The 22,236-nt window shown below is 40.3% G+C and overlaps 1 protein-coding gene and 1 long non-coding RNA gene across 3 annotated transcripts; both read left to right on the top strand.

The window, feature by feature from the left end:
- The first annotated feature begins 6,522 nt into the window (after positions 1–6,522).
- On the top strand, positions 6,523–21,764 carry LOC117954489. Its single transcript, XR_004658832.1, has 3 exons — positions 6,523–6,533; positions 14,691–14,696; positions 21,633–21,764. It is a non-coding gene; the product is annotated as an uncharacterized LOC117954489 (long non-coding RNA).
- Positions 8,230–14,598, top strand: gata6 (GATA binding protein 6). 2 transcript variants are annotated; one of them, XM_034888335.1, is made up of 7 exons: positions 8,230–8,464; positions 9,080–9,978; positions 10,449–10,621; positions 11,467–11,592; positions 11,707–11,794; positions 11,964–12,004; positions 12,460–14,598. In XM_034888335.1, exons 2-7 carry the CDS (start codon positions 9,135–9,137, stop codon positions 12,613–12,615), a joined length of 1,428 nt encoding a protein of 475 aa, XP_034744226.1. In that variant the 5' UTR covers positions 8,230–8,464; positions 9,080–9,134; the 3' UTR covers positions 12,616–14,598. The 2 variants fall into 2 exon arrangements, with proteins under 2 accessions (XP_034744226.1, XP_034744225.1); XM_034888334.1 differs by having other exon boundaries at positions 8,231–8,464; positions 11,907–12,004.
- Positions 21,765–22,236: the final 472 nt, after the last annotated feature.

The following is a 22,236-nucleotide window of genomic DNA, read 5'->3' as shown; positions in this document are numbered from 1 at the left end:
AAAGCAGCTGACCAGAGCTTGTTTTTTACACTTAAGAAATATTAGTGAACTCAGACCTTTACAGTACTTTCAACTGTTGAACTTGAGATACTTAGAGTATACATGCATTTTTTATATTTCGCATTGACTACTGTAACACACTTTTCTCCTTAGTAATTCTGCTTGGGATCTTTAGTTCGGTCAATCCAGAATGCTGCCGCATGACTACTCACTAGGTCAAATACATGGTCTCACATTTCCCCTTTACTTAATCTATTCACTTGCTCCTTGTTGAATATAGGATTCAGTTTCAAATTCTCACTCTTACCTATTCAGTACCGCACGTTCAGGAACCTGTATGCATATACTGTACGTGTCTGAACTGTTTCTCTCGTATTCCTCAACTCGCTCTCTTAGGTCAAAAATGTTAAATGTCCTTTGTGTCCCACGCATCAGGCTGTTGCAGTAGCATCAGCAGTTTCTGTGGATTCTTTGAAAAATCAGACAAAGACATATCTATTTAGACAGGTGTTTGTTGACCTGTTTGCACATTATGTATTATTAAGTAATTTAATTTATGCAATTTTGTAATTGTGTGTAACACTTTAGGATTTTATCTGTGAAAAGCACTTTATATATACATGTTACTTACTTATGTGCATGTCAAAATGTGAAAAGGATCTATGTTTGATCAATGTCTAAAATTGGCATCAATATTACTCCATCTGTTCTCCAATTTAGATTCTAACAATTGGGGATTGTTTCAGTTGAACAACACACTCCTCTGATATCTTCCTAACAAGCAGTTGAGCCTCCTTAGACCTTGAAAACATGAGTGGGCCTGCAAGGTCTGCCAGCTGCTCTGTACATAATCCACTACAGTGCCCGGCCCAAGTATCCAACCTTCCGTACCCCCACCACCACTACCACGCACTCACCTCCAAATTGTCTGTGTTTTGCTATCAGTGACGTCACCTCTGCCCAAGGCTGTTTTCTCTCAAGCTAGGGCTGCAAACAGCTGATTCAGGGAAAGTCACAAAGTGTACTGGAGACCTGACCTTCTCTCCTGAGACAAAACACATAGAGAGGGCCTGGCTCCACAGGATGGAGACGTTAGTGTGGAAACAATAACACGGCCTCTGAATCTACACACGAGATGAGGCTTGGTTTTCCAGAGACAGACCGACAGGCTGTCGGGCGTCTTTAAGTAGATTAAACTCTGCAACCACACTGGATTGCAGTCATTTATTGTGTGGTGGATTCAAAACTTTCTTACTTGTGAGGCTGCATGTGTCTGCGAGCTGTCAACAATTCAATCAGAAACTGAATTTTGTTTTTTTAATTTGTTACATTTTAATCATTTTTAAAGGCCTGAATCAGCTAGCTATAGCTCAATATATAGTGTGATAACATGAACCCATAGTGTCAATCTTCTCATCTAACTCTTGGCAAGAAAGTGAATGCGTGCATTTTGCAAGTTGTCAAACTTGACATCATCTTACAACTCCTCAGATCATAATATCTTGTGACAGTGTATTATTAGTGTCAGAATCTTGTGATCTCTTTGGAGGGGCCTTGACCCCCTAGGTTTTGGACCCCAGGTACTCAGTTATGAAATCCATTGAATCCCAAACACCAAAGAATTTAAAATAATTTAAAATCATGTTTGGGTTGAAATACAAAAAACGAAATGTTTGTCTCATGTTGTAGTATGCTTTTTATCTTTGGAATTAAGCAGATCTAAACCCTGTCTAAAATGAACTCTAAACTTAATTTGTTTTGATACATTGTGGATTATTTTTTTCCACTTTACATAGAACTATGACCCAGGAACGTTGCTCTTCTGGTCCCCCTCTCCATCCCGCCTTTAACAAATAATACAGTTCCACTGTAGTAATCACACTGTGAGCACAATTAGTGGTTAAGTGTGTTGAATTGTACACACCATGCCTTATCTTGTTAATGGCTTTTTAGACACTTAAGTTTTATAGGTGATGAATGGGGGCGGGGGGGGCTTATCTGACTACTGGCTCTTTCCAGGAAGGGTTTCTTTTGACACAAGACTAAAAGTAGCAAAAATAATCACGGCTCCGTGAAGTCCCCGAAACACTGTAAGATTCCTGCTATGAGTCGACTGCTTGTTAAACAGAATAAATGTGTCATCATGACACACGGAAATAAAAATGAACTAAGATATTAAGAGCTTAGTCCAGACCTTTTCTTCTCAATTTTTCTGGTCTGTTTCATTCAGAAAGTTTCCAATGTGATGATAACCATTCACTTGCTAAAATCGGTCAGCCCTTCACATTATAGGAAATATAAAATATGATAAACATGATCAAATTGGTATTTTTCAGACACCTTGATGCTCTTTTAAGAGTCCACCAAAAACTTAAGCACAGCTTGAAAAGTGTACAAACTAATTTCATAATCCAGTGCAGCAGGAGCTCCTTTCTCTTATCCGCTTAATCCGACATTCAATATGAATAAGCACCACCTGAAGAGTGTGCAAATTTATATTTTAATTACATGCAGCAAGACAAATCCACTTAATCCCTCATATTATACAGCAATGTGCTTAAACTTAGCATGTCACATCAAAGCTTTTTTTGAACTCCATATCATAACTAAATAAGAACAGGATTTGTTTATCAAATCTTAAAGTGAAATACAGTATCTATGCATACAACCAAAGTTGTATTCGTATCTTTGTTTAAGTGGAGGATTCCCACTGTTATCCAGAGTCCTTGAAGAAAGGAGCAGCACAACTGATAGAAACAGTTCATCATACAATAACATACAGTATACTATGATGCATGATGGTAGCCAAAGTTAGTTATAGGTCAATGAACCTTGAAGCCTGATGTCAGGCTGATTTGACATCATGACACTTAAATGATAAAAACGGATCTGCTGGAGGAACAAATGTAACCAATAACAACAGATAAATGGGCTTCATCTTTCTCAAGTGACAGACATGCAAGCATCAGTTCCCCCAGGAGTGTGTGCCATCATTTGTGGCATTTACTGTTCATGTTCTTTAAGCCAAGACCATAAATACACAGACAAAAAGTTTACACCTCTCAAATGAGGAGGAATGTATTTATCATTCATCACATGATACCGGCTGATACCGTGTGATGGTGCAGGATTGTTTGCAGCTTCCAATCCCCACCAGAAAATATACTTCCAATGCTGACTTCCAGGCCCAAACACACACACACACACACACACGTACACACATCCATCCACACTTACTCACTATAACCAGGCAGGTGAGCAGGGCGTTCCGTTGTGGGCGAGCCAAGGAAGCAAGGACGGTGAATGTCCGAAATGACAAAGGTTGCTTTTACACCTGTCATGGCCTGTTTAATCATCTACCACTTCCAACAGGAGAGTCTGGCCCTCACGGCCTCCCAGCAGCCTTTGCTGCCCAGGAGCTTAGAACAGCCTGCCATTCAGAAGAAGGACAGAGAGAAAGAGATATGCAGGTATAAAACTTAACTGTGTCTTCCATAAAATAAGAGCAAATAGGTCAATGTTTTAAAGGATCCAGCAGCAAGACACAAAGATAATAAATACAGGAAATAGCTTAAACAGATACAGCGGCTATGAAGAGAAATTAAGAGACAACCCTCACAAATTGATCTAGACTGAATTTAACACATGACTCCTGCATGGATTTCCAAATTTCCAAGAAAGATGAAAATAGATGTGACCTGTTGCTGTATTCATTTCCTTTTTCACTCAGTATGAGAGATTAAAACGTTTGTTTGAGCCGCATAATTAAAACATCAAATCGGTAGTGAAAATCTGAGTCTTTTTGAGGTAATGGTGCAAAACAAAGCCTTAAGATAGACAGGCTAGTGATTGTAAAAAGAAACATGATTTAAAAATAAATCCTTTATTGGGGATTTTTTTATTTTAAAAGGTTTTGAAAAAGCAGTATTTTTTAAGAAGACTACCAATTTCACACCTTGACACAAGGGATTGTATGTGGTATTTTTTTCTTTATCTATAAATGTTAATAAATTATTCTCAAATAAAACTGAGTTTAATGTCTGTTGAATAGACTGAACCACCCACCACCCTTGTATGAATAACCAGCATTACCTACTATAATCACACAATGTTTATATTTGTATACTATCAATGCTATCAATAATACATTTTTTAAAATGTCTTCCATTTTACCATTTTATCAGATTGTATATTGTCCGTTATAATATTAGCAAATAACAAACACATTTCATCTGAAAATGTTTTAAAAAATACAAGAAATGTGTCATTTAAAGTAGACTACATTCTGAAAGCAATGTGGCAATCTACAATATGGCCTAATATATAATATATAATACATGCATTTAAATAAACCTGTTCTTTTATTAGAGGTGCAGTATTATCAGTAGACAAAACTCATGTAGCAAAAAATGACTTGAGTGGCAATATATATCAGAAAACCAAATTTACATTTTATTTTGATGGTATACCTAAATCATTATGGTGAAAACGTACTCCATTCAAATTGAAAATGAAGCCAAAATGAATCTCACATTATAATTAAGAGCCCATCACAACATGTAAGGCTCGAAAGGCTACAACCACTTAATGTCTTTAAGACAAAAGAAAAAAGCTGGGTGGTGATTAAAGTGATGAATGGAGTCTCTTTCCTGCACGTTTTACCATGAGCGACAGTCGTTTCTCATTCATCATCATCGAGACGTCAAAGACGTCCGTGTGTCTAGGGCGTGTTCACAACGCCTTTTATTATCCAATGTAACAGAAAAGAAATCAAAACCGTTTCAGATACTTTTTTGCTGAGTCATAAAGAACCTAACCAGCAATCAGCCCTTTTTTTTTTCAAACCCCGGTCATTGATATTCATGGTTAATAATGTGATAGCCTGTTAATCCTTGTTTTAGGGAATAATCGCTAAACTCTGCCCCTAGTTGCTCCGTGTTATCTCCATAATATCATGCATAGAGCAGCAGTATTGGCTAATCAGGAGCAGGTTATAACAAGTGCTGGAGTGTTAGAGATAATCATTATCAAGTCGGTACATACGGCACTGACACCTGAGGAGGGTCGGCCTTTAGCCTGCACACGTCCTGGAAGAAACAAACAGCACTGCCAATAAACTGGGGCCATGGTCCTCTGGGTGAAAGAAACCAAAACACTAACTCCTTTTGACAAAGAAACCTTTTAAATGTAAATTAATACGACGATTGATTAGAATTTACCTTTACATTTTTATTATTATTTTATTTTATTTTTTTATTGGTTGTCGTTTGTTTTGATATCCTTTTGACGAAACAAATATTGCTAAAGGCTAGTATCATACTATTAAAATAGTATACTCAGAATGGAAGCAGTGGAAATATTATTAATAGAACAAACTACATTTATCGTACGCAAATGCAACGTAATCTAATGCTTATTTATAGCCTAATACTATAGCATACTGATATAATAATATACACTGTAGGCCTACTGTTATTATTATTATTATTATTATTATTATTATTATTATTTATAGATTCATTTATGTTTGTCAGCAGTCACAGTAGTGCAAATTGGCCTAAAATTACAACATATGTATACATTTCGTTTTCCAGTTCATTCATGAGACAGATCATTAGATTGTAGGCCTGTGGCTCCTTCCCTCGGCGGACATCCACGCAGGCCCACAGTGTTTGGCCGTCTGTGGATAAATGCGGAGACAGGGCGGCGTCCTGCCACTTCTCCTCTCAGGCTCCGTGTCAGAGCAGCACACTTTGACATTACTGCGAAAACACCTCATTTATCAACTGGAGGCTCCGCAGCCACAGAGGAATAAGAAGTCAGAGGAGTGGAGGGGGGGGGGGGGGGGGGAAGAAGAAAAAACAACAGGATTTTGTATTCTCGCACCTCCCTGACATCTGCTCACCGAGACGGTGGGATGAGAGACAGTAGCGCATGGTTTGGTTACTCCCCTCTGATAAAATCCCATCTCCAAAATCTCTCTGGCTGTCAGATGTGTCCAGATTGAACTGGGAGCAGGCAGAAGCCACAAGACCTACAGGACAGCGCAGTGCGTCTGCACGCAGAAATAAAATACTTTACTCAATAGAGGGCCCCCAGTGATGGGCCCAGTTCTACATCTGCCGAGTATAAAGATACTATTAAAAAGAAACAGTTAAAATAGAAGCCCTATAGCGTGTTAAACTAAAATGTAATACTAGCAGTAGGCTAGTAGCTGAATAATATAACAGTAGTCCAGTAGCACGTGACAATAGAAGAAGTAAAAGCCTATTAATAATACGGAGTCGGCCTATTATAAAAAACTGGCAGTGGCAGGCTAATGATAATATTAGTAGCAGGCTAGTTGGCTCTAGTAGCTCAAATGTGGAAGGCAAGTAGAAACTGAAGTCGTATAAACAGTAGTGGCAACATGTAATAATAATAGTTGTAATTAGCAGAGATGAAATATGACTAATTTCGGATTCTAATGATAGCCTAATTAATATTAGCAATACATTAGTATTAGATAACCAGAGGGTCCAGGTACAGCCTGGGTGGCAATTCATCGGTGAGTGTCCTACATCTGTCTCTACATCGCAGACTCGAATGGGTTCCAACTTCATAATAATACTAAATGTTATGTTGATGTTATATTAATGTTGGAGTCCTCCCCTACAACTCTGTCTGTATTGTAGTGAGTAACTTAACAGCAGTAGTTATATTAGAAGAAAACAAAGATAGATGTAGGCTAAGTCAGTGTGGTAGGAGTAATACTTTAATGGTGGAGTCGTCAGATCTCTCTGTGAGCTGGATCTCCCATCCAGACCAAATGTCAACACACACAAATACCTGTTGAATGGCTGGGAGTGTGATGAACCGGGGAGCTGTTTGTTAACCTCTGTGAACACGCGAGAGGACGACCTGTAAATGAGTAAATGATTCAATTGACACCTCGCTACTTTTGATCACTTCACTCACCGCAATGTATATTCTGGCTGAACGAATCATCGCGGTTCAAAGACGAAGCAGAGACCTGAGTAGTTTGGGCTTTTTTACACAGCTCGAGCCCTTTAATCCTCAATGAAAGCGTCTGACTTAAATAAACTAATTAGGAAGGGATTCATTGATCACTCCGGTGAACGTGGAGAATAAACAAAGAGGAAGACATCAACCTGAATCACGACTTGTACCTTCAGATCCGTCAGAATGGAAGGGGAAATTAATAAATACGCACACAAAAGCCTATGATTTATTTTTCACATTACCGCCTGGGAAAATATATTAGGCCTGCCTATATTAGCTTATTCATATTTTTTTAACGGCTATACACAATGATCCATATCCATGTAGCACAATAAAGTTGGTGGTAATGGTGAATATAGTCAGCACTTTTTAATCAAAGTAATCATAAACAACTAAAGTTTAATAATCAGCCAGAGGTAGTATTCAAATATTTGACCAGTGTGAAAATACCCTATTACTTTAACGATCCTGCTTTTAAAAACTGGCCTTAGTAAAAAAAAAAAAAATACAGAGGTATTATAATATTAAAATATAGGCTATTTTCAAAGCAATGAGTTCTTTTTTTATATTACTGGATTATTGTCAATGTTGCATTAATGTGGAAGCAGCATGTTACATTTGCAGGCGGTCAGTAATTTTTAACTAATTTTGTCGGGCAGCTTCAATTTATAAATGTGTCTATTTTATTAAAGGACCAAATGATGTTTATGTGAAATCATATTCGGGAAAGTAGCGCATTATTATTATTATTATCTGTCACATGACACGTGCAATAAAAATATTTGCTTCAAAAATGTATTAGAAGTGAAAAATTTGGAAGCACTCGACTGAAGTAAAAGTATCCCAAACTTGTACTTGTTCAGTAGACTGAACGTAGGCAAGACTATTTAGTGACATTCCACCATTATAATCAACAAAAAGTTTTGAATAAATATCAGTAGACTAATTTAAACCAACTTTACAGCAGCATTACAATATACTGAAAACTACAATATTTACGGTTAGACTTTATAGGTCGTCATAGGTATTGATTAGGAATTACATTTGATCAAATTACGTAAAACAGATGAGAAGGGGTGGAGTTCCATCTCTGCCCAAAGCCAAAAACTCTTTAAATCCTGATTGCATTTGCAAATTATTATACGTTTCAGACTTGATCAAGACGCCTCTCTCTCTCTCTCTCTCTCTCTCTCTCTCTCTCTCTCTCTCTCTCTCTCTCTCTCTCTCTGTCTGTCTGTCTGTTTCTCCGTGTGATTGATTGGAGGAGTTTATAGGCTGGCACCCCCATCGTGTTTCCAGCCACTCAGGCTCATGATTGGTCCGCCTCCAGCAGCCGCAGCCATCAGAAGCGCCTCCTCTCATAAACCTTGTCGGACCGCACCAACGTTTCCCATTACTTCCAGGAGAAGCAGCGGCTCACTATTAGGAACTTTGCTTGCGACCTATGGCACACAACTAGCAGGTATGTGGTAGGAGGCGACTAATGGCTCCTCTTTTTTTCTCTAAACCTACTGTATTTTCTCCCCCATGCCCAAACGGCTGGTGACTACTTTCGGCTGTGAGCGCAGCGAGACCTTCATCATCATTTCGGGGTATTGTTTTATCGCCCCAGCCTGCCTCTCAGCCCTTATCTCTGGTTGGTCTTATCAAACGGTTATCTATTTTTGCTGTGAAGACATATTGCGTTTTGTTTCCTATCTGTTGTGTGTGTGTGCGTGTGTGCGCGCGCGTGTGTGTGTGTGTGTGTGTGGAGGGGGGTGGGGGGGTGTACAGAGATTTGACATGGACTTTTTAGCGCTTGATGGGAGTATGGCAGTCCCTGTGGATTGGATGTGTTTATTGCGGTTAGAGATGACACGAAGTCAGCGAACATGGCGGGTAATGAACAGTCAGATTCCTAGTTTGTTCGTTTTTTTTGTGGACATCTAGACTACTCTTTTAAAGATGAAAACCAGCTGTGCAACAGGGGTGTGCGTTGTTTGTATCAAGAGTTTGAACTCGGTTTTCCTATATTTTTAACACTTATTTTCTTCAGATTTTAATCCTAACGGTCCCATCTCTTTTTTTTTTGTCACAGGGTAGACTACTCCCTGACGATTTTTATTAACCCGGTTTATGGAAAGTGCTCCTGGATGGACCTGGGCGAAAACAGCTGGTCCATGGTCAAGCGAGAAGTATCCAGCAGCCCAGGGTCACCGGCTGAGCAGACCTACCTGCACGGGGACAGCAGGAGGGACGGTCCCACCTCGGATGAGCTGAGGACACCTCCGATCGACCTTGACTCACTGGGGCCCCGCCGCTCCGACGGCAGATCACTACACTCCTACGTTCACTTCGGACACCACAACAACACGCTGACTGCCGAGGACATCCCGCTGTTTACGGATTTAGACCAGGGCAGCAAACTCGTCCTCTCCAGCGGAGCGCACAAGGCGGGCTTGCTGGTGGACCCAACCGACATGTACCAAACACTGGCCATCGCCGCTGCCCAGAGCCAGACTGGATATGATTCATCCTCTGGTGGTTATATGCACTCCAACCCCAACTCCCCCGTGTATGTCCCCAGCTCCCGGGTGGGCCCTATGATACCCAGCCTCTCATATCTGCAGGCCAGCGGCTCTGCGCAGGCGAGCCACGCAGTCTCCGGCCACTCGGTGTGGTCGCAGCCCGCCCCGGAGAGCCCTTCATACAGCACCGGGAGCCCTCACACCTCCAGTCGGTTCCACTACCCTCCGAGCCCACCTATCAATAACGGGACGCCCAGGGACACCGGCTACAGTAACACGCTAAATGTGAGCAGCAGAGACCAGTACGGCCTCTCTCGGCCCCTCAGCGGGACCTACGCGAGTCCGTATTCTCCGTACGCACCGCAGCTGTCCCAGCTGCCCTCGCCTTGGACCGGAGGACCTTTTGATAACACCATGCTGCACACCTTGCAGAGCAGAGGCGCGCCCTTGATTCGAGGACCAAACGGAGGTATGCAAAGTAGAGGAGGACATAGTGATGGAATAATGTTCATTCTCGCTGTCTGGGATCATGATTACATTCCTTTAATCAAGCATGCAACCTTGTGTCAAAAGTGTCTTTGGGAAAAACACTGAAACTGCAGTGCGCTGTCGTAAAAGAACTTGACTTACCTGTGGAGGCCAGAGCTGAAAAGATCAAAAAGAATTATTATATCAAAACAATGTTTAATGAAGTACCACAAACAAAATATCTCTATAACGTTGGGCCAGATTTGGTCTGAAAGGCCACGTGCGTGTGATTCTGCAAGATTAAACATGGCCTGTGTGCGCTTTTGATATCACAATTGTGTCAGGTTTATAACATGAAATCCGTGGATTTGATTTTATTTGCCTCACCTTGTAGCTTACACGTATGTAACCTGTGGGCAGATATCATGTTTTAAAGCTGTGCGTTATGGTGTTTTAAGTCTTTGTTTTTAGTTTCAGATATTCTCGACGACATGGGGGAGAGCAGAGAGTGCGTAAACTGCGGTTCCATCTCAACGCCGCTCTGGAGGCGCGACGGCACGGGCCACTTTCTCTGCAACGCCTGCGGCCTTTACAGCAAAATGAATGGGCTGAGCCGGCCATTAATTAAACCACAGAAACGGACGGTAAGCAGGGATCACTTAACCGCTCAATTTCCTGCCTAATCATTTCAAACAATGGCTGGAGGTTATCGCCGATGATAAGTGTCTAAGGCAGGAAAGAGACATGCATGCATATAGGTCAGACTTAAATGTTCTAATATTTTTGGTATTATTATAACGTGTGTTACATTTGACATGTAAAATAGGATATATATTTTATAGAGATATATTTGTAAAATACATCTCAAATTTGATATTCTGGAATTTTAAAGTCTATCTTATCTTATCTTTAAGTTTGTGCCTTTTGTGTAAATTGATGACATTATTACCCAGTAATATTCATTAATCAGCCATCAATAATCGAAATGACGCGGGATTGAAAGATTTGCTTGCGAAGAGGTCTGTTAGTAAATGTCCCCTAATTTATTTTAAAGGAATTGAACACACTGATTTAATGGATTAAAAACGCAAATGTTGTATTGTTAAAGTTATTAATCGGGCACTTAATCTGTCACCAGTGCTTCTGTTGGGTAATTTAATCGTAATGGGTGACAAAAAGGGCAAATCTTTTCCTGGTGCCATTATGTGCATTACGCACAGTTTGCCTCGGGAATCTAGGCTCCATATGAAAGCCGTGCGTCAATGGCTTGAAGATCATAGCAGGGCCCGTGTTGTTGTTAGGAAACAGGGCATGAAAGGTCAATTAGTAATACAATTTGTGGAGTGTGGCTTTAACTAATGATACATTTTCTTTAACTTTAGGTGATAAAAAGGCTCCAAATCTGGACAGATTCATTAATATCACATCCTACTCTGGATATTTTGTATGGATTATATTCATTAATTCAGTGAAATATTTTTGTCACCAGTCAACGTCCAGAAGAATCGGCCTGTCCTGCGCTAATTGTCAAACCAGCACGACCACTTTGTGGCGCAGAAACGCGGAGGGGGAGCCGGTGTGTAACGCGTGTGGGCTCTACACAAAATTACACGGGGTGAGTCGAGATTGTATTTCACATTTCCTTCAAACGTAGGCCTAATACCCACTTTGATAAATCCACACCAATTTAAAATAACTAACTGGTCTCCAAAAATGATCAAATCTACAGGTACCTCGGCCGCTCGCCATGAAGAAAGAGGGAATCCAGACAAGAAAAAGAAAACCGAAGACCATGAATAAAACAAAGGGATCCTCTGGTGAGTCACTGATAATTACTGTGCATATTCCTGTGGATACTAATGATCAAAACGTGTTTTTTTTTTTAAATAATATGATCTCAGAAATATATGTTTTATGTATTTCTTGTAGGAAATAACAACTCTGTCTCTATGACTCCCACATCCACATCTTCATCTAATTCCGAAGATTGCTCGAAAAACAGCTCTCCTTCCGGACAGGTGTCAGGGGTAAGACTCTCTTTCTTTTTTTTTACTGTATTAGAGTACATTTTTATTTTAATAAAACCTAAAATAATTAATTTGAAAATACCATTCGTACAAGTGATTTTAAATGTAAAACTGTCCTTGATGGATCCTCAGGGTTGAATATTTTGTAATGAACTAATTGAAGCATTTGCCACAGCAGGTGTTTTGCTAAAGAGAACACATGCACACTGACTGATGCTCTGTGCTGCTGACTGCTGCTTACACTAGGCATGTGTTTTACCATAGTAATACAATGAGACTAGAAACACATTGCTCATGTTTTGGTGGGTTTTTTTTTTTTTGGGGGGGGGGGGGGCATCTCAGTCCAAAAGCCAAACATGAATCACACTCCAAAGGGCTTATTCTACTGTATTGAAGAAACATGTGCTTTGGAAACACAATGAGGCTAATAATGCACATTTGCTTTGGCATTGCAGGTCAGTTCGTCTGTGCTGTCCAGTTCAGGGGAGGGAACTGGCTCAACGGTGAAGTACCCGGGACAGGACGGCCTGTACACCAACGTGGGTCTATCCCAGCCATCAGATGTAGCTTCTGTGAGGGGGGAACCCTGGTGCCCCATGGCTTTAGCTTGAACATCTAAATCTTTGGGAGGACAGCAATCCCTGGCCCCTCTGTCTGGATGCTAATGTGGAAGTATCGTGGGGGCAATGTTTGTTTCCTTCCTTGCAGCTGACGCAAGAAGAGTCGGACAGGGTGTGAGACGACCTTCAGTTACACTGCAAGCTTCAACCGAGTGGGAATAGCAGAGATTGGTTTCCAGATTGGTGAGGGGGATCTTGTTGCCTTAAAAAAACAAAGGGAATCGCCAGGCCAGATGATCAATCATGTGACCTGTTTTGGATGGTTTCTGGACCTACCATACATTAATTATCTCTCCCTTCCACCATGACACAGAACCACATCTTGTTTCTTAAAAAAAAAGTCATCATGTACATAACGGATTTTCGCTCTGAAGAAAATGCTGTTGATTGGATACCACTGCTTCATAAAGCGCTATATTCTTTAAGGACATTTAGATGTTTGTTTTTTTCTTTCTACAACTGGAATCACGCCACAAGTGCCAAGACAACTTTTATCAATCAAAAGAAAAAAAATATTTATAAATTTTCCATTGTTGAAAACATGGCTATGATTGTTAATAAAATATCAATATAGAGTAGAAATTCAACCATTCTGATGTCTTCTTTTGTAATTTTGTTCGCTTTATAAGTGGTTGTTTGTAGTACAGATGTGTTAAATGTGCACATGTTTTCCACTGAGAGCTCTTACTGTATTTGACTGAAACTATTTTGGTTTAAACAGGGTATAAATGACTATGTCATATAGTTGTTTTGTTTAATTATTTACTAAAACATGCAAATAATCAACTCTTTCAGACTAATTTTTGATACTGAAATGCTGTCGGCTGTTGGGTAGCTTTAAGGTACTATTCTCAAAGCAGAGCTACAAAAACTCTTTTAAATGTAACGCAGTTGGAAGGCTTGTATGATCAAAGCACACTCGGAATAGCTGTGGGCCTACTGACCTTTATGTTACAAGACATACTCTGCAAAATAAGGCTGTTGGCTGCACTACCTGACTCACTATGAACTGTGAACCTTTCACAATGCAAGCATGTATCTATTGCATCATTTTATACCAAAATTAGACCAAAGTGGAGAGTGAGGTCACCTCTGAACAAATTCATGTTACTTTGATGTCTTTGAATAATCCATGTGAGGGATTAAAGGGAGTGTAATGGCCCAGTAGTGACATAATGAGGTGTTGAAGTGGACAATTAAAAAAGGAAATAAAAACACAGCTGCATTGGTGGCATGCAAAATCAAAATTCAAAAGGTCATATTGGATTTTCCTACACCGTTTGTCTCCGTGTCCTCCAGCAGTGGTGTGTGTGGAGTCTCTTCAGGCCACAACACAGTCATGGGGGGATTTAAATCTGAAGGCAATCTGATGAGTTACATGTGAAACTTCTTCTTATTTTTTTCAGTTGTCCTCTCATCCCTCCATCCAAAAAAGGCCATGTCCATCATTCTTCTGGATTTATTTATTTTTTTGAAATATCATGTTTATTTTAGCATAATTTTTTGGTGTTGTTTTTTTTTTTATATAAGAAATTTATTTTATTTAAATTTCAGTCCAATAAATTGTTATGGTGATGCAAATGAATCAGTTACCCTGTGTTTTAAAGAAAATAATCAGTATTTTTGAAGTTGTGGAAAGAGCCGTGTTCTTGCATAATATTGATATTACTCAGGCATACTTTTGTGTGAGGCAATCATAGCCATGCTTTAACTCCCATTTTCTCTGGTGGAACAAAAACTTGCTTTATTTTCTCAGATGTTTTTGTGATTGGGAGGGAAGCACCCAAGGGTGGGGTGGGGGAATCAAGACCGGCTAATGCAATGCAAGGTTTTCCTGGGGGAAAAGAATCTATTGAAAATTGCATCTCAAACCAAAAATTATTCTTGCAGATTTTGAATTCCAACTTTTTTTTCGGGTGGTTTGCTTCCACATTCTGTTTATGTTTCATTAAAGCAAGCGTTTATTCTTCCTGACAGTTCTTTTTACTTAAGAGTTTTTCTTTTCTATACCGGCCCCTGAAGGCTTAAAGCACAATCCACTTTCCTGTGTCCTCTTGAACCAGCAGCTCAAAGTACCTGTCACAATGTTTACTGTACTTAAGCGAATATGGCCTGTGAGTAATACCACATGAAAGGATTTTAGTGATGGTTAAGATTTATGTCTGGGCTTAACGTTATCTGTCAGCTCTTTGACATATTGATTAAGCTGAATTTATTGAGTGTGGAGGAATGTACTACACAACACAACAGCCACATCCACAGTTTGGAGATGAACATTGGAACTGTACTTATTTTTCTTTCATTTTGCAAAAGATCAAACCTTTTGGCATTTTATTAGAATGATACAATCACGACCATTTGTTTTAGCCAAAGATCATCTCTCATCAAGTTTTGTTTTTTCAGTGTTAGTGTTACTTGTGTCAAGTTTGGATGTAAACAGCAAATGGAAACGTTTGCCCTGTATTCATTGGCTCCTGGCTGTTATATAAAACACAATTAATACACAAGACCACCAGGCACTAAGTCGTTGAGCTTCAGCGCAGATAATTTACTAAACCACCTTCAAAATAAATGTAAACTAGTGTTGAACTCAAAACACGAGCAAATATTTATAGGATTCTGAATTTATGAGGTGGTCCTACCTTGGCACTGTCTGACTGGTATCCATGGTGCTGCGAGGGGGGAAATATAAACACAACAGCGCAGAAGTCCTCCCTGCGCTCTCATGTGGATGGATGTTCACAGAGATGAGGGTCACATCAACCACCACGTTCACACAGAGTGATACAAATGGAAAGCCCGTAGTTATTATCTGCAAAGGGATGGAAAGTAGTTGTGAATGATGTTTGTCACAGAGGTGCAGCTTTTGGGACAGAGCGGGAATATAAGTCTAAGTGTTAAGTGATAAAAAAAGCTGGAAAGAGGGGAAAAGAGGAGGGATGGCTGTGATAGACGTATACAGACAAAGAGGGAGAATGCAGAGCTCTTGATGGCTGCACAGGGTTGAAAGTCCTCCCAAAGTAAACAGCACATGTTAACCAGCAGCAGCAGACTACAGGCCCCAGGGCTGTTATGCCATGAGGCAGCAGCACAGCATGGCCCACTGGCTCCCTCAGGAGATGCCCGTTGATCTTTCCATGTTGCCTTTCAAAGGAGAGCACTGCTGGCCCTGCCTCCGGAAGAGATGGGATCTCTGACTCAGCCCTTTTGGGTTTCCTCGACAGACACGGGGGCACATTCTGGGAGAAACAGCACTTAAAAACATGATAGCCGTCCTGCTAGTCTAGTCTTTTCACATTTGGAGTACCATCAAAAGATCTCTAATAGAAAGAAGGTTTATGTATATAAATCATGTATTGTTCTGGATTATTTTTTTGTGATTCATTCACCTTGTTAGATTCACAGAAAGCCAAGCTGTGCTTTAAAAGCTGTGTTCACACAACATTTTGTATCTTAGTTATTATCATATCAACGCCTATAGGAAAGAAAAAAGGCCCCTCCTCCACCCCTGTAAACAATCTCACAGCCTCACTCACAGGAAGTTTGTTACACACAAGGGGAAGGTTCACTGCATAATGATGAGAAACCCAACTTCTCTCTTTCTAATAATACGTAAATCAGCAGTTACTGTAAATAGTAGACGACAGTGAAATGTTTGGCTCCACAAAGTATGGAGATTACATCACTATGTATAGTCAGTGTTACTTATTACAGAAACAGTGGGAGAGTTGGGTGTTGGAATGAATGACACTAGTGTACTACGTGTGTGTGTGTGTGTGTGTGTGTGTGTGTGTGTGTGTGTGTGTGTGTTGATAACTGTTGTTTTAATTTTTAAAATCATCTCAGAATAACAATTTCACGATGATGATAAAGTGAGGAGGTGGTTGAGTGTTGGCCTTGATTTTGAAAAGTGACAGTTTACTCCAATTTCTGTCCTTGATGTAGACTGTTTATGAATCAAGGTCCACAATTAACTGAAGCCACCCATGCAAGGGAGGTACATTTACATTTCCTCTTCAGTTCATAGAAACTCAGTGGCCCATATATGACCTCCGTGCCTTATCAAACAAGTAGGACTATGCTGCTGAGAAATAACACATACATACAGTCTGTGTGGGGGAAATATAACTGAATATTTTAGCATCTGCTACTGGACGCACAGTAAATAAAGCTCTACTCTGATATGCTAACATTCAAGACAAATAAAACAATGCCTGGCCTACCAGTGGAAAACCACGTTTGGTGTTTGATCAATATGTTGTTCCTCCTAAATAAGGTGCAGATTGCGGGAAACGTTCTGCTCTGAATAGTGTGCCAAACTGGGACTCACAAACACACAAATTAAAGTCATGAAGGAGAGTAGGAAACATTTCTTTGCAGACCCGGATGGGTCCAGTCATGGCACTGGTTTAAAATCATGGTAGAATATCATGGATGCTGTCCCAGGGCAAATGCAGGGAGCTACACATTTTGTAGCCCACTCTAATTGTATGTTTCCTTGCAGCCCACCGTCCTCTGCATTCATGCAACCTGGTTGATGATGACGCATTTACTGCACCTTAAAAACAAACCGTCACCTCTTACACTTCTATCAGCTGTGCTTGCTGGAGGGTGCGGCCGCGGGCAAAACGAAGCTATAAAACCAGATAATAGAAAGCGCAAAAACGGCGCTGAAAAGGCAACAATTAAAAAAAGGAATGCTCTCGAAACTGACGTGGCCAGCTGTCCTAAACTGAGCAACTTTTCATGAAAACCAGCCTGAGTGAAGCGCCAAAAGAAGACAATGAGACCGGTAAGCTAACGTTAAGCTAGTTGGGAACAGTGCAACATGCTAGTAGTTGCACAAAACAACACAACGTGGCCTAAAAACCAGCATTCATGTATTTGAATCAAATTTTTCCTCCTCAGCAGCAGCTTATTGTCCAGTTGGCTTCTAACAGTGAAAATTAAGAGCCAGTACCAAGCACCGTGAGCTCAGAACTCCAAAGTGGTCAGGTAGGACAGCTCAGTGAGTGAATTAGTAGTATGGTGTAGACACTATACAGTAAAATCAGTGTTGGGCAAGTTACTATTAAAAAGTAATAGTTACAGTAACTAGTTACTTCTCCCAAGAAGTAACTAAGTTAGATACTCAGTTAGTTACAAATTATAAAAGCATTGTACTTTTAAGTACATTTTTAAAGGCTCAAATGTGACCCCACCTCCAGCCATCTTGCACGGAACATAAAATACATGTGCATGTTCAAACATTTATGATAAATCTGAATATTACAATGAAATGGACATTTAATACAATACATCATTAACAGAATTTGTAAACAATTCTAAACTCTTTTAATGTTGCTGTGGGACAAAGTGAGACTAGCCTCCAATCTAATGCCATGTATGTAGATATAATGTCTAGTGGATCAATGCAAATGACACAATAGATGTTTTGAAACTTTTGATATCTATTGCCCCTCAACAGGCAACAACTGGGCAAAATTAAATAATGCTTCTTAAGCACTATATCAAAAATAAATAAATATATACACTCTTTGCAGTACAAATAACGCAAGTGGCCTGATGTTTATATACTTTTGCCCTGGTGTGTGTGTGTGTGTGTGTGTGTGTGTGTGTGTGTGTGTGTGTGTGTGTGTGTGTGTGTGTGTGTGATAGAGCAAGGGAGAAGTGAGAGAGTGACAGCAATTATCTTCAGAGCGAGTAGCCACTCTAGAGTCATAGTGCCTATGTTTTCTGACCACGGTGGAAAACCTTTACCGGGGAAAAGTGCCCCCTCTCTTATAACGCCATACCTGTCTCTCGTTGATTGACCCGCTTGTCTTGTTTGTTGTCATAGACAGTTTAAGAAATGGACCAACAGATCCCATTATTCTGGATGGAGACCAGTGAAGGAAAATAGAAGCACTTTTCCGGTGATGGCTAAGCGTTACTGCGCAGCCTCCAACTGAGCTTGACAACTTAGTTGTGACGTGGGCAACGTGTCTGAAAGTTGTTCTGGTAGCTGTGCCAAGAGAAATCTCAATTAGTCCCAATCAGCAGACGGAGAGCGTAGGTATGAGGAGATAACATAGACACAGGCTAATTTCTGCTAACTAACATCTTAGTTAACATTAGTAATTAAACCTAAACAGCTGATGGACAGTAAGTCGAAAGCATCTGCGAGCTTCTCCAGGCCGTACAAGGATTTGTCAACTATGCAACGGTAAGTTGCGTGGTTATGACGTAATCATTAGCCTTTTTTTTTTTTACGAAAACGTTTGCTACTGAGCCATAACATGAGGTACAACGAAATGGAGCCTTTTATAGATTGTCTTTAGAAAGAAACAATGGACAAATAGAGTCTTGAAACGCTTCAGATGTAAAGTTATTTACTGTCAAAGTGGCGCCAAAATCAATGGCAGTCAATGGGAGGCTAACCGCAGGTGATGGCTTTGTAGTATTAAAATGGCGCCATGGGCTTAGAAAGGAGAGGCTTCCCCCTTTGGTTGTTGTGTGTCCAACTGCTTGCTTTTGAAAACCCGCCCAACTCAACCTCTGACTGGCTTACCATGATATTTTACCCAACCTCAGCCAATTGTCAGCATTTATGCGCTTGTCTCGTGCACTGCCCACTAACCACTGGCTCAGAGATCTAGTTGGTCTGATGAAAAATACGTTGCAGTTTTTGTTAGTAACGGTACCGGCGTTATTAAGATGGGAAGAGTAATCAATTATATTACTTGTTACTAAAAAAAAGGAACGCCGTTAGTAACGCCTTTTATTTATAGTGCCATTATTCCTATCACTGAGTAAAATGCCCTGAGATGATCGGTGATGCAAGATGATTCGGCACTACATTAATGAAACTGACTCGCCTTTATCAGAAAGCTTTGTAAATAGCTGCTGTCAGTGTGAAAGACTAACTATCTGTTGGAGCACAGTGGGTGAAACTAAAAGCAAATTAAATTGCATTACATGTCCTTTTTATCCAAAGAGATTTACAATTGCCATACTGTATACGCCTCTGGAGCAACTAAGGGTTTAGTGTCTTATGGCGGTTTTCCACTGCGTGGTATCTACTCGACTCGCCTCGGCTCTACTTGCTTTTTTGGGTTTTCCATTACGAAAAAAAGTTCCTGGGACCTGCTACCAGGTACTTTTTTTAGAACTACCTCAGTCGAGGTTCCAAGCGAGCCGAGGCGAGCCCAAAAGGTGACGTGGAAACCTGCAGACTACTGGTTGGTCAGAGAATCGTCACTTATGACTGCGTTTTTAGCAAACAAGAGTGCGGAGTGTGTTTCCAGAACAAACGGGACATTTAAAACAAATCTAGCCGGACACCGACAGATTATCCACTTTCTGCACTATTCTCATTTTTCAATGGTTTGGGCTACTAGCGGCTTCATGTCGCTTCCAATATTGCACACTGTTACTTTAAAAAACAAGACAATATATATATATATATATAACAAAAGTTTTTATTTAGCTTTTCAAGTAGCGCATCAAACCCTGCCAAACATCCCGGTCTTCTTCCTCTGCACCCCGTGACAGTGTCCCCCCGGCTCTGCTGGCCCAGATGCATCCCAGTCGTTGTCATAAGCCTGTCCGTGACTCTCATAAAGATTATACAAAGCCCAGTAGGTCAGAGCCAGAGATTTCACCGGTCGGACATCGCCCACCAGACGGTCTGCGGCGGCGGTTTTGCAAAGCGTGAATGCTCTGAAACACACACAGCACACAGCAAACATGTTGGTGTGTAATCATGGTTGCTAAAGTACATGTACTTTATATAGCGTATAGTAAATACTGACTGCGACGCTGAACACATGCAAATGTTAGCTAACGTTACCAGGAAACTTAACTTACCCTTTTGTGTCGGCTGAACTCCGTCAGAAATCCCAAACTCCTGTTTTCTTTAGCGGTGATTTCCGTTGCTTCCTTCAGCTTCTTTTGAAACAAAACATTTCTTCTGCCTGCGGCAGGCAGCCGACGTGCTGTTGTGAGTCGCGCTGAAAATTACGTCATCACGCGTTGCTATAGTGACCAGCCACGCTGAGGCTTTACTCAATCTGCAATGGAAAACGGAAGCATAATGGGCCGAGGCGAGCCGAGGCGAGCTGTTACCAGCAGTGGAAAAACGCCATTAGTGTCATTGGTTGATGTATCACAGTGGGAATTGAAGCCTGGTCTCCCACACCAAAGACATGTGTCATACGCACTGCTCCATCCCACACCACACCCCAAACAGGATCCGACTTGTTAAAATAGTGATCCATTATTCCTCTTTCATTGGAATAAGGATAGTAAATTTACAAAGCCCACCACTAAAAGGGAAAAAAATGTTATATGAAATATTATTGAAAGTACAATACATTTTATTTGATTTTGTATTTATTTTTATTTATTTTTATTTATTTAATTTCAAGGTTTGGATATTAGTGAACACTTATTTGCTAAGAAAATAGATTCTGATATTGCTGAACATCATTGTGCTGTCGTAAAGTAACAACACTGTACGGTTATATATAAATCTACATTGTGAAGCAACACTGAATTGGAAATTATATTTTAAAAAAATACACTGAATTACAAGGGTTTAGATAACGGTGCACTATTGCAGATTTATATAGTAAGGTTTTAATTACATTTTAATATAGTCAGTTGTGAAGTGAAGTGGGCCGGTCTAAGGCATGAAACTCCAGGGCTGAAAATGAGTCCCACTCCGGACCTGGGGCAGTACGCATTGCTATTTTTATGATAAATCCTAGCCTGCTTGACACCAGACCCTTCTCAGCTGTAACTGAGAGTGGGTGCCTCAAATGCCTCTGGGTGCAATTACGTAGTCCTTCAAACAATCAGACCAACCATCCGGATGATGTAACAGCGACAGTGGCATCAACAGGTTGCCGCCATGGATGTATGTATTAGGGGAACAGGTTTCTACACTTTGATGGCTGTTGTGTTATATGACACAAAAAGCTGCTTGACGTCGCTACACTATCTAACTACTAACTAAAAATATATAGGGTTGGGATTGGTGCCTTGATTTGGAATAATTGGAAATGGGCATGAATGGGCTCTTGGACAGACTAACTTGCAGAGCAACTCTCAAATTTGCCGGAGGTTTGTCAGGGTTTTCCCAGTCTAGATAAATACTTGACATTTTTTTTAAAGGAATAGAAAGTATAGAATACAGAGTTTACTAACACATTCTACTTCTAGAAGACAATCAACAGTAGGTACATTTGTTGTACTTTTGTGCAACAGTTGGGCTTTGAGCTAAGTGCTATGTCAGCATGCTATCACACTCACATAGACAATGCAGGTGTTTAGCAGGTAATGTGTACAATGTTCTTCATCTTAGTTTAGCATTTTAACATGGTAACATTTGGTAATTAGCACTTAACACACGTCCATAGGCCATTGGAACATTTTAAATACTGACATAATCATTGTGCTCAAGGACAAGTCAGAAGATCACTAACGCTATTACAATTCATCCTGAGAAGGACATGAATGTACATTTTATGATCTCTGTGTCTGTTTAAGTGAAACGCTATTTAGTTACCAAGCCCTCTGTGCTTTGAAACTCATCCACTAAATCATGTTACTTGTGAAAGTATTTTCTGC

This window comes from Etheostoma cragini, chromosome 12, assembly GCF_013103735.1.
Source record: "Etheostoma cragini isolate CJK2018 chromosome 12, CSU_Ecrag_1.0, whole genome shotgun sequence".
Taxonomy (NCBI): Eukaryota; Metazoa; Chordata; class Actinopteri; order Perciformes; family Percidae; genus Etheostoma; species Etheostoma cragini.
Note: the sequence above shows the minus strand (reverse complement) of the source record. Positions and strands in the feature narration are given on the sequence as shown.

Excerpts from the sequence above, each read along its gene's own strand:
- gata6 (XM_034888334.1), top strand. The coding sequence starts at position 9,135 with ATGGACCTGGGCGAAAACAGCTGGTCCATGGTCAAGCGAGAAGTATCC. Across the intron at positions 11,593-11,706 it reads TCTACACAAAATTACACGGG|GTACCTCGGCCGCTCGCCAT; the intron begins GTGAGTCGAGAT and ends TCAAATCTACAG. Across the intron at positions 12,005-12,459 it reads CTTCCGGACAGGTGTCAGGG|GTCAGTTCGTCTGTGCTGTC; the intron begins GTAAGACTCTCT and ends TTGGCATTGCAG.